General features: G+C 49.2%; 1 protein-coding gene across 1 annotated transcript; it reads right to left on the bottom strand.

The window, feature by feature from the left end:
* Window positions 1-9142: 9142 nt before the first annotated feature.
* Window positions 9143-12057, bottom strand: LOC141042711 (uncharacterized). The gene is made up of 4 exons (XM_073511590.1): window positions 11692-12057; window positions 11488-11563; window positions 9413-9856; window positions 9143-9231 (listed from the first exon to the last, which is right to left on the bottom strand). Exons 1-4 carry the CDS (start codon window positions 12055-12057, stop codon window positions 9143-9145), a joined length of 975 nt encoding a protein of 324 aa, XP_073367691.1.
* Between the last annotated feature and the right edge of the window lie 3755 nt (window positions 12058-15812).

Genomic DNA, 15812 nt, shown 5'->3' with positions numbered 1-15812 from the left:
TTTACATCATATTAGTTTCCCGTCAACTAGCTATTTCTATCGCCATTTATTTTGCAATCTTTACTTTTCCAATCTATACAACAAAAATACAAAAAATATTATCTTATTATCTTTATCAGATCTCAGTTTTGCAAGTGGCCGTGAAGGAATTGACAACCCCTTTATTGCGTTGGTTGTAAGGTTCTTATTTGTTTGTGCAGGTACTAGGTGACTTGCGTGTAGTCTCCTACTAGATTGATACCTTGGTTCTCAAAAACTAAGGGAAATACTTATGCTATTTTGTTGCATCACCCTTTCCTCTTCAAGGGAAACCAACACATGCTCAAGAGGTAGCACCTCCATGCCACCACGACGGAGGACCTCACCACCGGTGACCATCCCCGATGCGCCCTCCATCTCCTTCCTTTATCCCTTGTTTCTCTTTTCCCTTCTCCCTCTCCCTCCGGTTTTACTCACCTCCCATGCCCATGCCAGCGCAGGTCGTTGACATAGCCAACCAGGAGCTCTCTGCCTTGGCCGCGAAGAGGATCCTCACACCATCGTCTTGCTCTGCACTGGATCTGGTTCCTCTCCAACAGTCGTCGCCGGATCTGGTCTGCTGCTACCCGTCCGCACCTCCGGCGACCCCTTTCGTCGCTGGATCGAACCATTGACAGCACGCACGGGGTCGAGAATTTTTTTTGGTTTTTGAAATTAATATTAGTAGCGCGGGTCACAGACACGCGCTATAGATAGTTAGTAGTAGCGCGTGTGGAATCTGCGCTACTACTAATACGCGTACTAGTAGCGCGGGATGCACCGCGCTACTACTACCAGTTAGTTGTAGCACCGTAGTAGTAGCGCGGGCACCCACGCTACTAATAGCTATTTAACCCGCGCTACTACTAGACTTTTTCCTAGTAGTGTTGTAGCATATCATGGCGTTTCTACAGAGATTTTTCCCTCTCGCATCTCTTTTGGTTTGTGGGCGCCGGTTGTACGATGCTAGGGGTGCAGAATCCCCCAATTCTGTATCACCTAATGCAACGATGGCCGCCGCGACCGCCACAACTTCTGTAAGGGTAGCCTGTGCCTATTCCTTAGCATGGAGGAGCGATATAAATCCACCCGGAGAACCCTCACGCACATGAATAGAGCCACAATCTCCAAGAACCCCAAGCAAATGATCATCTGAAAAAACATTGGGAATGGAGTAGCGAGGGATTTGGTAACCTGATAGTTCCAGATTCTTCTCAGCTATAAGCTGCTTCGCATGCTTCAGTGCATTGAGGCTGCCCGCCTGTGATCTCTTAGCCCTGGGCACCCTCTCGGACCTCCCTGCATCAGCCATCAACACCTCTCCTAAGCCACTTGAGACACCTTCGGAAGACCCGATGGCAGGATGTGGTGAGACAAGCACCATGACCACTAGGCATGAATGCTCCTGGGCCTCCTCGGAGCTCGTGATAGCTTGCGCCGCCCTGCCTTGGGGAGAACCTTGCGTGTCACCGTCTTCTTGCCTCGGCGAACCAAGTTCCCTTTCTGGATTGCCTCGTCGCATGGCTGGAGCACCCAATTTTAGCATGCTCGACAGCAGAGAGGGGAAAAGCCTTTCCCACCGTGGGAGTAGGAGTAAGAGGGGTGGTCTCATCGAGCCCTTCAGAAGCCCCCCCCCCCCGCCCACCTCGAGCGAGGATGACAAGCCCCTCACCTCCTACACAGGAGCCACTCCATCCTTACCTAGCTCCAGATTTCCCAGAGAGAACGCAAGCACGCAAGGTAGCGGCGACCCCAGGTTGGGGCCGTACTGATCAAAAGACGCCCGCCATCTTCTTGCCCTTGCCCTTGGCGGCCGCAGGAGGGACCGGACCAGAATCTACACCTATTCCTTTTTTCTGGAATTGCTGCCGAAAGCCTGTTTGCAGCCGAGAGAGACTGCCTTCTCTCAGGCCAGCAATCTTATACTTATAGTCCACTGCTCTATGACGATCTGACCTCTTTCTTGTTGCCCTGTCCTTCGAGCTGCCGCCCTTCTCTTTGGAGCTAGCCCAACCTATCCCAGGTCTTGGTGTCAATCGAGTCAGCCCCCATGTTGTCATCTTTGTATTTGTTGTTTCCATCTGGCCCTTTCCCATTGTTATCTAGGGTTGGCGGAGCACTACCAAGCCCGCCATCAAGCTCAGGCTTGAGTTTGACATTATATGATTCACCATTGAACCAAATCTGCATCATGCCCCTGAGCTTGGCCGGCTTGCGGCAGGCAAACCTCATGTGAACAGGCCCCGACTTGCTCAACGAAGCCACATCCACTGCCAGGGGCCTCAATCATCGTAGTGGCCGCCTTGAGCCTAGCTTCTATTCGGTGCTTCAGCGGGATGCCAAACAGGCGCACCCAAACCTTTGACATGACCAGACACTTGGGGTTATTAACCGTCATCGCATGGTTGTCCTCCATGATGTCATTGCATGACAGGAACAGCTTGCCGCTGCGAGTGGCCATGGTCAGCATGTCAGCACGAGGGAACTCCACCGAAAGTTCCGTCACCATGATCTGCTAATCTTCTAGTCCCAATATCCCTCCACCAGGTGCATGAGCTCCTCTTGTAAGATACCCTAAAATAGACCCCCCCAGCGTGGCCGAAATGATAGCCTTGGTGCCTGCTGTAGCTGCAGCTGCCCGCGCCTCCTCTTCTGCGAACGGGAGGCAAAATAAGCCCTCCCCAAGGATCGCATGGCCCATCGTCTGCGGCATGAGGAGCTTTCCCCTGGTAGGGCAGAGCACAGAGGTTTGGCCATCTTCGTTGCATAGGACACAAAGCGGCTCGAACTCACAGTTGGATTGGAAATGGCTCACCCTGCCACACCTGAAGCACTCAGGACCGAATGGATCTTCCACCGGAATGGGGGTGAGCGCCATGCACTGCGACGAGCAAGGATGGCAATGCCAGCGGAAGCAGGCCCGCCGCCGAGGACAACGCTAGCTTGTCCGTGTTCCTGGCCTACCTGCCATTGGCATAGGGGTCACCCACCTGTTCACCACAAAACGGGTGTTGTCACTCATTGCACTCCAGATTTGGGCCCATATGCCACGCATCTTATTTCTTCTTGCTCTTTGCGTTCTTGCTCCTTAACCCACCATGGTGGCGAAGGACCCCCAATCCCCTTCTTGTGCGCCCTGGGGGTCACGTTGCGCCTGAAACCGTAGGTCACGCTCCCGGCGCCTCTCCTCCTCTGGGTTCAGCGGCGGAAGCGGCCGCTTGGACGCACGACACTCATCCCTGGAGCCCATGGCGACCACAACTGCGAAGAAACGCTTGAGCAGCAGAGGGGAAAGGACACAACGAAGATGACGAGCACTAGCACCAAGCCGCCACCCTTCCACTCTGGTGGCTAGAAACCCTAGTGTCGGATCCGTCTCGCCCCTTCGCACCCACATGTACTTAACTGGGGGTGAGTGGGCTGGGCCTCCATAGCCACATGGGCAGCCGCAGAAGATGGGCCAAGCCCACTAGGCACCAACCCGCGCTGCACCGCCAACAAAGGGGTCATGAGCTCCGAGTGTCGGTGTACTAAAGTAGGGGCACTCCTTTGTACCCCTTTACTTGTGCACGGACAGTCAGAGCCGCGCCCACGGCCACGCTAAGCAAGGCAGAGGAGGAAAACCGGGAAGAAGCCAAAGCACAAGACGGCCAAGGCAACGCCAAGACCAGGAACACAAGAAGGCAAGGAGGCGAGGTAGACTCCCTCGGCATGGTTCTTGCCGAGGCAGCTTCAACAGCCCCGGCTAGGGCCTTGCCGGGGCACCCTGACCGATGCCAACAGAGCGAGCCTCCCTTGAGCCCACGATTTCCGACCCCACCAACCACATTGGAACCAGGGCTCGGGAGGCGCCTCTGTGGTGGCATGCAGATCTTCGTCAAGATCATGAACACACAAGATTAGATGAGGACCAGAAGACGACGACCCTCGGCGGGATCCTAGCCGAGGGGATCCACAAGACCCTCGGCAAGCGCCTTGCCGGGGATGACTGCAACGCCACGGCAAGACCCTTGCCGGGCCCCCGACAAGACCTTTGCCGAGGGCATCAGCGGGGCCGCATCCAGGCCCGCACCAGCCAAGGCTCCACCGCCATTCGCATGCAGCTGCCAGCCCAACCAGCTGGTCAGGCACCTGCGTGGCAACACGCGGCTTCCAGACCAACTCAGCAAGCACCTGCGTGGTGGCATGCAGATCTTTGTGAAGACCCTGCCACTGCGCCACCTCAGCAGCCTGCCTGCCTACATGGCGCTGCATGCATCGTTGGCCTGGGCGCGTGTCGAAGCAAGGAGGAGCGGCGACGGACGGGATGAGCCTCGTTCCCGCCCCCGATAAAGCTAATGGACACCTAAGTAGCACATTTAATGCGTTTTGTCCCCTAACGCCGGGCGATAAGCTCGCGCACTGTAGACCTTTCCATGTCCTGTGTGCCACTGTGGCAACCCCTTTTGCTTATAAAAGGAGGCCCGAGGCATACTGGAGGGGGATTCGGCTCTTTTGGGCAAGTTACACCCCGTAGCTTGCTCAAGAACACAAGTACACTCAATACATCCACCAAAGCAGGACTAGGGTATTACGCGTCCCCGCGGCCTGAACCTGGGTAAACGATCTTTGTGCTGGCTCCTGGACCTCCTCTTCTCACAACCCCGTGCCCACCGACCGTAGAAGGGATTCCAGTGATCCCATAGGTGTCGTTCCCACCGACATCTTTGGCGCGCCAGGTAGGGGGCGCAGTTGTGAGAATCTGGTTTAGCAGCCGGCTTAGCAGTTTCTCATGGCCACGGCTTCCGGAGAAGAAGACGGCCAAGAGAACGACGCCGCCTACAAGCGCAAAGGACGCCGGTGCGGCGACAGGAAAGCTAAGTCATACCGAACTTTTAAATATTTTCCTTATGTATAAGGTTATTCCCCTCGGAGATCTCATTGTTTGTATGGAAAACATGCACGCAATGGGGCCATCCCGCTATTGGCAACGCCCTTACCCTGTTTTGAGTCCGCTCAACAGCTTAAGCGGCCGCATCGAGAACGGCATGGTAGCCTTCCGCAATTGGCAACGCTCTCGTTTCTGACTCGAGTCAAGCTCGACAGTTCGAGCGGCCGCGTTGAGAGCGGTAAGGTGGTTCGCCTAGCAGCAAGCACACCTGGCAGGCCATTGGGGATCCGTCCCCGAGGAGCCGCCCTGGGTTTACGCGCCGGCAAGCCTGCCCGATTAACGTAGGGTGGAAGTACAAAGGAAAATCGAACAGGGAAATAACATGCATTGTATCAAAAGTACTGCAGAGTTATATTACATAAATTGTTGCGGCGGTTCTAACTAAATATAGGGCGCTGGTGCCGGCGCTGCTGGCCTCCCCGGCGGCCTCCGCCCACTGCGCGAGCTCCTTCTCCTCTGCTTCCGCCACGACCTTCGCCTCCACGCCGCCGGCGCTGCCGGCCTCCTTGGCGAGCTCCGCCTCCACCGCCCTGGCGGCGATGTAGTCCAGCTCCGCCTGGGTGGTGTCCTGGACGAGCCGCAGCTCGGCGGTGATGTACTTCTCCTCCAAGGTGTCGAAAAACTCCTGCACCTGGTCCTCTGGCAGCTCGTCCCAATTTGGGACGAGGCCATGCGCGTTGAACTCCGGCATCATGGCGATGATGTCGCTCCGACGCGAATTGTAGCACAGTGGGACCACCCCCGCTGGCAACTTGAACAAGGGCCCCTTGGTGACCTTGCCCGCCTTCGCGGCCTTGCCGGACCGCTCGACCTCGCCATGGCGGTTCACGTCGAGCTGAAAGAGCCGCTGGCAGAAGTGGGCGTGCCCCATCACCGTGAAGTTGTGGTCTAGGCCGGGGCGGAGCCTCATGATGTCGGTGGCATTCATGAAGAGCCAGGCCGGCCTCCCCTTGTTGTGCAGCGGAGCGATTCGGCGGCGGATGAAATATGCCCCGATCATCTCAAGGGTTAGCCCGGCCTCGGTGAGACGAAGGATCCTAGTGGTGGTGATCGTGAGCTTCTTGTCGTTGACATCGACATCACTCCAGTCACTTCTGCGCATCGGCGGCGCCTGGCGAACCTCGCAAATGCTGGTGGGTCCTTCTCCTCAATCCAGCACCATCGGCCTCGCCACTCCTCCCACCTCTCCTTCTGGGTGCCGTCCGGATATGTCTTTTTCTCCTGGGTCCTAGGGATCCAGGCGACGCAACCGGAAATGGCGCCCCCCTTTTGGATGCGAGGGAAGAAATAGTGGCGGAAGAGCGCCGTGTTGGGATGCACCCCGGCGAAACCCTCGCAGAGGTGCGCAAAGAGAGCCATGCACGCCACAGCATTTGGAGTAAAATCCATAAGGTGGAAGCCGTAGGTGTGCATGATGTCGCTGAAGAAATCAGAGAAGGGGGGCAGAGGCCGCAAGAAAAGTAGTCGACGAAGAATGGGTACCGATTCGGGCCTTAAGCCCTCTTCTTCTCTGCATTTTAACTGCATTTTGGATTAGAACCTGCATAAAGTCGTAAAGATAAAATAATTTGGTTAAGGGTTAGAATGTATGCATCTCTAAACAGAGATGGAATATCATATTTGAGGTTAACCTTGACGAAACCAGAAATTGGTCTGATTCTGAAGACATAGAGGCCTACAATTATGACCCATTCAAGCCAACAATACACATAACAAAAGCCAACCAGGAATGGCAAAGACAACCAATATTTCCAAGAAATAGCATAAAATCCACAACAAAACCAGCCAAACCTCACTTAAGTCAACAGTAGTCTATCACTGTAAGTTTTAGTTAAACCTCATTAAGTCAAATCCCACAGTTAAATTAAGTATTGGTCAAGCTTTCAGATTAAATAAAGTCCACCCAACCTTTTTCCAATATGCTAATGATCTGAGCCACATATTTATGTTAAGAAATTCCTATCCAAGGAAATCTTCAAGAGGATAAACATACACAAGGCCAGCCGAGGGCATAAGTTTGCCAATAGGCAAGCATTTCACATAAGGAAAATAAACCTACGAAGGATAAGACCAAGCCTTTTTTCCCAAGCCAGCCAAAGAGGCCATCCAGCTGTTTAGAACGATAAGCATGAAGGAGAGAATGACAGGTGTAATTCTAGCATAAATCGGTAAATTAAAGCCCACACTGCCAAACCACACATCTTAGTCATTTGTGCAAAATCTGAGTCAACAACATATGTATCATCCATATATGCATTGACCAATAGTATAAATAGGGCACATCAGCAACAATAGAGAGTCATAAAACCACTGTTGTCATACACCAACAGAGAAAAGAACCACTAGACTGAGGGAAGAAGCTAGTAGGAGCAGGCATACCACAAATCACAAGATGCAAAGAGGCTTCAGAAGCCCTTAAACTAAGAAAACATAGGATATGGGAGTTGACCAAATAGGATCTGTTCTGATTAGATTTAAAGAGGAGGGGGAAATTTCAAAAACAGAGTAAGAAATGGCAGCATCTATTCTTACCAGACTAAGGTTTTTTAACATGCTCTCTCTTACCTCCGCTTCTCACATGAGAGGTAAGAGGTAATATAGGTTCCGCAGAAGCCCATGCAAGATACTCCTGCAAGAAAAAATGGGTATTCAGTAGGGGCATTCTTTCTGTTTCCATGATGATTACATTTTTTCATATATATCGTCTACAGTATTTCTCTGGCAGCAACCTCTGTAAGGCCGAGTTTCTCGTGTGGCAAATTAGACAACCGTGAACTCGTGAGGATTGTATAATAGAACATTGTTCACTTGTTCATATTTTTTAAAGAGGGCTTTGACGACTCCTTACAACGCATCCAACCAATACAACAGTAATCGAATTCACGCGTGACATATATATGAAAGAAGCAGAACAGCTCATTTTAAACCAAAGAGCATGGAGACAAACATGTAGCAAAAAAAATACGAGGGAAAACAGAGTAGTCAACCAATATCAGCTTAAACCTAAACCATTGAACATGAGTTGTTTTACGGTACCCTGAAACTAACACGGGCCGCTAATTTCCTCCGATCTAACAGACAGTTTTAGTTTGTACTCCAACAGCACTGTCATGGAGTACCACCGTTAAACAGCAGGGAGTGCCCCGATCTGGAGGGTAAAATTGGAATAACAAAGGATAGTTAACGTGTTAAATTTTAATCCGTCAGTAACCGTAATCCCGAATTAAAAGGGACGACTGGATCATGTGATAAACTTTCAGTCACGGCCAGGTTCGGCAGAGTGGGGCCATCACCGTCGCCAGAAAGGTGAGGCCTTGCAGATTGGAGCTAGGCTTAGTGGCCAGAGATGCAACGACGGGTCGTCGATGCATGACAAACAACCTCTCGACGGGGGTGTGACACACCGACGGCGGCGGCTGAGATGCAGCATGGTTAAAGTACGAGAAAGTTTTGCAGCCTCCCTGATTTATTTATTTTTTGTTGCGGGGAGGAAGAAGATGATTGACACTAAGTGCGTGCAAATAGGAAGGACGGTTCATATTACCCCGGATCACCAGAATAGATTAAGGAAATGCAATTAGTCAAAAATTAGATACGGAAAAGACTAAACTACCCTATCAAAGGAACGTACAGATTTACTCGCTACTTCCATCTATGTTTGGGGAGTACCAGGGTACCGTAAAAAACCTCTTGAACATACCAGTGTTCGTCATGTTCACGGAGCAGCCTACTTCATTATTGGTTAAATTGTTGTGCCAACATCACAGCACGCAAAGCACATTAGCGCGCGAAGACATCAACATCAGCAGAAGTTGGCGATCAGTTTGTAATGGTGTCATAGCTGGGAGGCTCATTAGCAGATTATTGTGTGAACCACGCACAACAGACGATGCAGCTGCTGGCACTATTTAAATATAAAACTTTCTGTAGAGGAAAATTCAAAAACTTTCTGTGTAATTATGCATACAACTTTCAGCATTTTTTTACACAAAAGACAACTTTCCCCTGCTTAAATGGAATCAGGGTTGAACTTTGAAAAATAAAAACATCCATAGCATGGCTATAAAAAAATAGAGACAGTTAATTAACAAGACATAACACAAACTCTTCCATCAGCCATCAAACTCACACCACTATCCCATCATCCATCCAACATGGAAACCAAATGAAAGCCACCAACACCAAAATAGCAATCTAAACTTCCTCAATGCTTGAGACTTCTGCTTCCTCATTGCCATGTCCATCATCATCACTTGATGCTTCAGCCACAACACCAGCCGCCGCTGAAGAAAGAAACAATCATGGAAGAACACGCAGTCAGTATGCTGAGAAAGCATCTTAGTGTCTGCTGATTACACATTCACTATTTTTTATTTGTGCCACTGACTGAAATATATTAGGAGTAATTAACATCTATTCCCAAATCACAACTATACATGCATATAAAAAGAAGTTAAGGGGTACCTGGAGGATAGTAGAAGCTAACGTAGGGAAAGAGGGTCCATTTGATATTTGGATGTAGGCACAGCTTGCTCAAGAGCATCTTCAAAGGTGATTTCAGTGACTTGAGATCAATTTCATAGGTGCCGAGATTTGTGGTTGCAAAAATGATATCAGTACCCTCGATGGAGCCAACCAACTCTGGTGATTCAGTGAAATCACTAGTGGGAAGAAGAGTCTCGAGGTCGATGTCTCTCCGTTGTGTCCACGACACAACTCCATCGGGATCCACCTCCCTCCACCAGACGGAGAGGCAGAAAAAGAACAGGTGTGCGATCCCCAGCCTACCGTCTTCCCCCACCATGAGGATAGGATTGTTGCTGGCATCCTGCATCTCCTCCGAAAGATGAATCTCCGACAGACAGGAGGTTCCCAAGTCGTACTTGAGAATACTGTAACCTTCAACATCTGCTGCCACACTCAAAAAAATCCTTCAGAACTTTGCTCAGGCTACTGGCCTCACCATAAACTTCTCCAAAACCACCCTAGCAACCCTACACGTAAATGAAAACCTAGCTGCCAGCACTGCCCTCGCCATTGACTGCACGAGCGCCCCCCTTCCTCAAACCTACCTTGGACTCCCCCTCGCACCGACCAAGCCTCCATCCAATGCCTTCACCCCGTTAATTGAACGATCCCGAAAACTTCTCACTGGTTGGCGTGCTAAGCTCCTAGACAGGGGTGATCGACTCATCCTCATCTCGGCCGTCCTTGACTCCCTCCTTACATACTTTATGTATGTCTTTCGCATCCCCAAAAAAACCCTAAAAATCATTGATTCCCTGAGAAGATCCTTTTTTTGGGCTGGTGAGGATGCTTGCTCGGGCGCAAAATGCCTGATTGCGTGGAAAAACGTTTGCACGCCAAAAAAATTCAGTGGTTTAGGGCTGAAAATTCTCCTAATGAAGTTTGTTGCCAAAGCTCTCTCATCCACAGAATCACCCTGGCTAGACTGGCTAGAGCTACAACACCCCAATGCCCTAGTATCCTCGGGCCCCCAAACCTCTTTTCTATGCCGCACAATTTCTCAACAAATCCCAACCTTACAGTCAATTTTCTTTGTTTTATCAAACAGTGGAACACACACTTACTTCTGGTTAGACACCTGGCTCACCCCAAAACCCCTAGCTACCACCTACCCACACCTCTTCTCACACTCAACACTACAGCTGGTAAAAGTGGCTAACATCTTGCGTTTCTGTATCGAAACAAACCTCCGTAATCGTCTCTCTCTCACAGCAGAAACAGAGCTGGTTGCGCTTTTGGCTGTTTTGCAGGACTTCATGCCTTAAGATCAAAGGTTCCTCCTTCAGGGTCATGACTTCTCCACCAAGCAGGCTTACGGCACCATTATGGCAAGGCCATAAACCGACCTCATTGCTCCCATCATCTGTAACACCAAGGCTCCTCGCAAGACAAAGATCTTCGCTTGGCTTCTCTTCAAAGATCGCCTAAGCACCGCCGTGAATCTTGCCCACAAGAATATAATCTCCTCGGACTTATGCACACGGTGTGCTATGCTACCAGAAGACTCCATCCACCTCTTCATCACATGCCCCCTCGTCAGCAGAATTTGGCAGCGAGTTGGTGTTCTGCCACAGGATGATGACCTTAATGAACTTTGGGACATTCCACTACCTCAACACCTGCCCAAGAACGCATGGCCCTTCGTCCTTCTCGCACTACTCTCCAGCATTTGGGCCGCGCGAAATGACATGCTCTTTAGGAATGTTGATCAATGTTCTGTAATAACAATTAGAAACCTAGTATCAGACTTGGATCTCTGGTCACACCGTCTTGTTGATACAGGTGATAAGGAGGACGTCTTCTTCTGGCGTTCCTACCTCTCTGCATGATGCACCGTGCCACTGTAATCTGGATATGCTGTTTCTACAGCCGTTTTGAGCAATATATTCAGGTGGGGGAGCTCCCCCCGGTGATTCTCAAAAAAACATCCTGGCCCCGGAAAAGGAGGAAATAGAGCGCATCTCCTGTGAGTACATTAGGCATGGAGAAATGGATTTCATCCTCAAACGTACCAACATCGGTGACGGCCGAAGAGCTCCAACTACCCATCTCCGATGAGTACACGGACGCCGTAGCGACCTCCTCTTCCTGGTGAAGGATGACGAAAATGACGCGAAATGGACCGGAATGGCAGTCACCGTGGCGCCAGCTGTCCGCAGCACAGATCATCGAGGCAAACGACCTTGCTTTTCTGACATTTTAAGGGTGCCAAGCACTATTTCGCTGCCCGTCATGGGGTCCCTGATGACCAGCAATGGCATATCCTCATCGAAGTACCGAAGGAGGATGCGGCCGTGGCGACAATCTTCCACGGCATATTGGTGCTGGGGGTCGGGACCGCGCGCCAGGAAATCCGTGGTGGGGAAGAACTCGATGCTGAGTTCCGGCCAGTCGCGGAGGAAGCCAAGCATGGGAGGTGTTCGGTGGAAGTCGCCGTGGTGGCGACAGAAGGCATGACTGGCGAGGTCGTGCCATGGCTTGCAGGCGAGGGAGGAGCGGAGGAGATTACCAGGCTCGTCCTTAGGGAGGCGGATGAGGATCTCCTCGACGAGCTCCTCAATCTCGCCCAGCTCCGCAGCCATCGTTGTGTGTGCCTGCGTGCTGCGGCGGCGGAATGGATTTTGGAGGATTTTTTGGTGTTAGGGTTTCGAGTTGGAGAGGACCAAGAGCAGTGAGGAAAAATTCTGGAGGCGCGTCTCACAAGATCTGTCCGCTGACAGTTTTGATATTTCCTTTTCACACTCCAGTCCTTTAACTGTAACATATTTACCGACATATGCAATTCAGTGATCCAATGCATCTCGGACAGGCCCACCTTGCTATGGTCGAAAAAAAGTTCTTCCTCTAACTACTCCCTCTATTTCATTTCATGTAGCTCAATTACCAGATTAGGAATATATTTGGATCATTTCTTTTGGGGTTTGGATGTTTTTACCCATGAGCAAACATCCAAAAATGGTATAGTCGATGCCTCGTGCGCAGAAACATGCCTTTTTAATTCACATGCATGCAATGCCCAAGCGCATCATCACTCCCACGTCGTCACCCCTCGGCCCCCCTCCCTGGCTCCAAACACACGCATATCCCTCACGTGCATCTCTCCATTTATAGCTCTCGTTAGCCCATGCGTCATTGCTCATTCATGAATGGAAATGAGAGTTTACACGTCCAAGTTTTCTTTGAAAATCCTATCTCAAGAGGCAGAGCCCTTTTTTCTTCGTTTTCAAGTTCACTGACACGCATTTTAAAGTGTACCTTTCCATGCATGGCAGGTGTTGCGGCAGCCATATAATTTTTTACGATACAATGGTAGGAATTTTTATACATATATAGTCACAAAACATGTTGATTAAATGTGTCTATCCTTAGTGATTTTTTTATGATTTGTTTCTCTTGTAGGTGTGTCATTGGATACATATAATAGTAGCAACAAAATTAAAAGCAAACTTGAATTAGAAAGCCAACATTTGATCAATCTGGGAGGATACAAATCCATTGGCCAGCAAACCACATGGAATTCCTCTCCATGGGAAAATACATTTTTCATTTTGCAGAAATATAAAGGTGCCATGCTTAGATTTTTGTTAACTATCAACAACTTCATTGACTTTTTTAAAGCAATAGGGAAGAAAGAGGATTGCAAACTTGAGAAAGATCCATCCGAGAGCATACTTGGGACTGTCCTAAAATACGTTTTGATGCTTCTTTTCTAGCATGGTACAATCTCTCACCCAAAAAGACAACAATTCATCGATGTGATAGACACACCATGATCGTAATAAGATTTTTCTAATGGGATTTCCCCCTTTCCATTACTTTCATAATGAGAATACAATATTTATCAAGAGATATGGATACAATAAATGAGAAAGGAAACCAAGTGAGCTCAAGCATCCCTTAGAGTTTCTAAACTCCCACGAATGCTCGGCGTCCGCTGGTTGGGGGATGGGGCGGTTTTATGCCCATTTGTCAATGTGTACCCCACTGATTAGGTGTGTATGGGCCTACTTGTAGGATATCATAGTGTTCCTAAAGAGATTTTGCCCTCTCACTGCTCTTTTGGTTTTGTGGGTGGCGGTTGTGTGAGTTATGGTCGGTGCCATTTCCTGTCATCTGTGGGAGGGGCGGTGGTATGATCTGTACAGGATTGCGGGCTTTGACTTCTTGCAGAGGGGGAGTTGTCTGCACTGCCCTATGCTCGATCTTATGCTTATGTGGGAGGGGGTGGCGAAGGGGGTTGCCCGCCTTGGTGAGTTCCCATCTCATAACCTATAACTATAGGAAATCCGTTGGAGCCCCTTTTATATAAGTAAGTGTGTCTAAACCCATGAGGGGCAGAGGAAATTGGTTGATGGAAACTGTTAGGAATTTATAAAAGCTGCAAAGACTGGTTGATGTTTTGTTTGATCACAACAATAATCGTAAGAACTTAAATTGTAAGAAAAGTGCAATGGTGCATCAAGTGGCACAATCCTTAATTGTGCTAAGGGGAAGACAGATGTCTTATTTATAGCGATCAAATCGCTCTCGAGGGCATACAAAATTTCACAAAGTTGTTTCCATCTAGTTTCATTGAGTTAACTTTCATTACCTTGATAATTGTTGTGTGGTGGAACCTATGCTAATATTGTTCTTACTTGAACAAAATACACACTTATGATTGTGCCCTTAATTACATCAGTAAATACACAAGAGTAATTAAGATACCATCTAACCATAGCATTAAGCTTTAGGGTTCCAACAACCCCTTATGTAATAGTTTATAAATTTAGGGCTTAGTAATTTCTGTCACTCCAGCCGCCCATCATAGACAACTAATCACACCGCCCGCAAAAAAATAGACAACTAATCACACAATGATCTCCTCTAGGCCCTTAAAGGTAAAGTGATATGCAATTGAAGCTCGCACATCACCACTAGAGAATCAAACCAAAACATAATATCAAAACAATAAACTTTATTTAGTTTCACATGATTAATGGCAACAAGGTTTCTCTCGTGTCCTCAAGAACATAACAGACTACTCATGAGATATCAAATGGATCATCATGAGTGAGGTCATGATCACAATCTAAACATACAAATCTCTCACCAATTAAACCTCTAAAAATCAACCACAAGTTGTAATCAATCAACACCAGAAAGTAATCCCAGCAAAAAAATATGAGGTAATAGTTCATACACTAAAAAGTAGGGGTGGAGGTGATGGAGATGATGGTGTTGACGAAGATGTTATGGAGATGACCGCAATGATGATGGAGTGTTGGTGATGACGATGGCTCCGATTTCTCCCTTCCGCATTCCTGCAGATCAGTGTGCCAGAGGTGCAAAGTGCTCCAACTCGTAGATAATGGTGAAAAAACCCGTAAAATCAATCTAGATTTTTCCAGGTTATATAGGACCATCGACGTGCATGCCAAAGAGCACCCAAGGAGGATGCCTATGGGCCCCATGTGTTGCGGAACGTAGTAATTTCAAAAAAAATCCTACGCACATGCAAGATCATGGTGATGCATAGCAACGAGAGGGGACAGTGTTGTCCACGTACCCTCGTAGACCGAAAGCGGAAGCGTTAACACAACGCGGTTAATGTAGTCGTACGTCTTCACGATCTGACCGATCAAGTACCGAACGCACGGCACCTCCGAGTTCAGCACACGTTCAGCTCGATGACGTCCGTCGAACTCCGATCCAGCCGAGTGTTGAGGGAGAGTTTCGTCAGCACGACGGCGTGGTGACGATGATGATGTTCTACCGACGCAGGGTTTCGGCTAAGCACCGCTACGATATTATCAAGGTGTAATATGGTGGAAGGGGGCACCGCACACGGCTAAGAGATCAATAGATCAATTGTTGTGTCTATGGGGTGCCCCCTGCCCCCGTATATAAAGGAGCAAAGGGGGAGAGGTGCGGCCAGCCTTGGGGCGCGCCAGGAGGAATCCTACTCCCACCGGGAGTAGGACTCCCCCCTTTTCCTAGTTGGATTAGGACTTGGGAGGGGGAAAGAGGAGAGGCAGAAGAAGGGAGCAGGTACAGTTACCTCATCAAGTTCTACTTTCCTCCCACTCACTTCTTTCGAGAGAAACTCCTTCTCTAGAAAGGATTCATTCTTAGCAACGAATGTCTTGCCTTCGGATCTGTGATAGAAGGTGTACCCAACTGTCTCGTTTGGGTATCCTATGAAGACACATTTCTCTGATTTGGGTTTGAGCTTATCAGGATGAAACTTTTTCACATAATCATCGCAACCCCAAACTTTAAGAAACGACAACTTTGGTTTCTTGCCAAACCACAGTTCATAAGATGTCATCTCAACGGATTTAGATGGTACCCTATT

The sequence above is a fragment of the Aegilops tauschii genome, chromosome 3 (genome assembly GCF_002575655.3).
Source record: "Aegilops tauschii subsp. strangulata cultivar AL8/78 chromosome 3, Aet v6.0, whole genome shotgun sequence".
Lineage (NCBI taxonomy): Eukaryota > Viridiplantae > Streptophyta > Magnoliopsida > Poales > Poaceae > Aegilops > Aegilops tauschii.
The sequence above is the reverse complement of the archived record's forward strand: the minus strand, read 5'-3'. Positions and strand labels throughout refer to the sequence as shown.

Coding starts and splice junctions, on each gene's coding strand:
- LOC141042711 (XM_073511590.1), bottom strand. CDS start 12,057: ATGGCTGCGGAGCTGGGCGAGATTGAGGAGCTCGTCGAGGAGATCCTC. Junction 11,564..11,691: donor CCATGACGGGCAGCGAAATA/GTGCTTGGCACC, acceptor ATCCTTCACCAG/GAAGAGGAGGTCGCTACGGC. Junction 9,857..11,487: donor TTCGGCCGTCACCGATGTTG/GTACGTTTGAGG, acceptor GTGTGGCAGCAG/ATGTTGAAGGTTACAGTATT.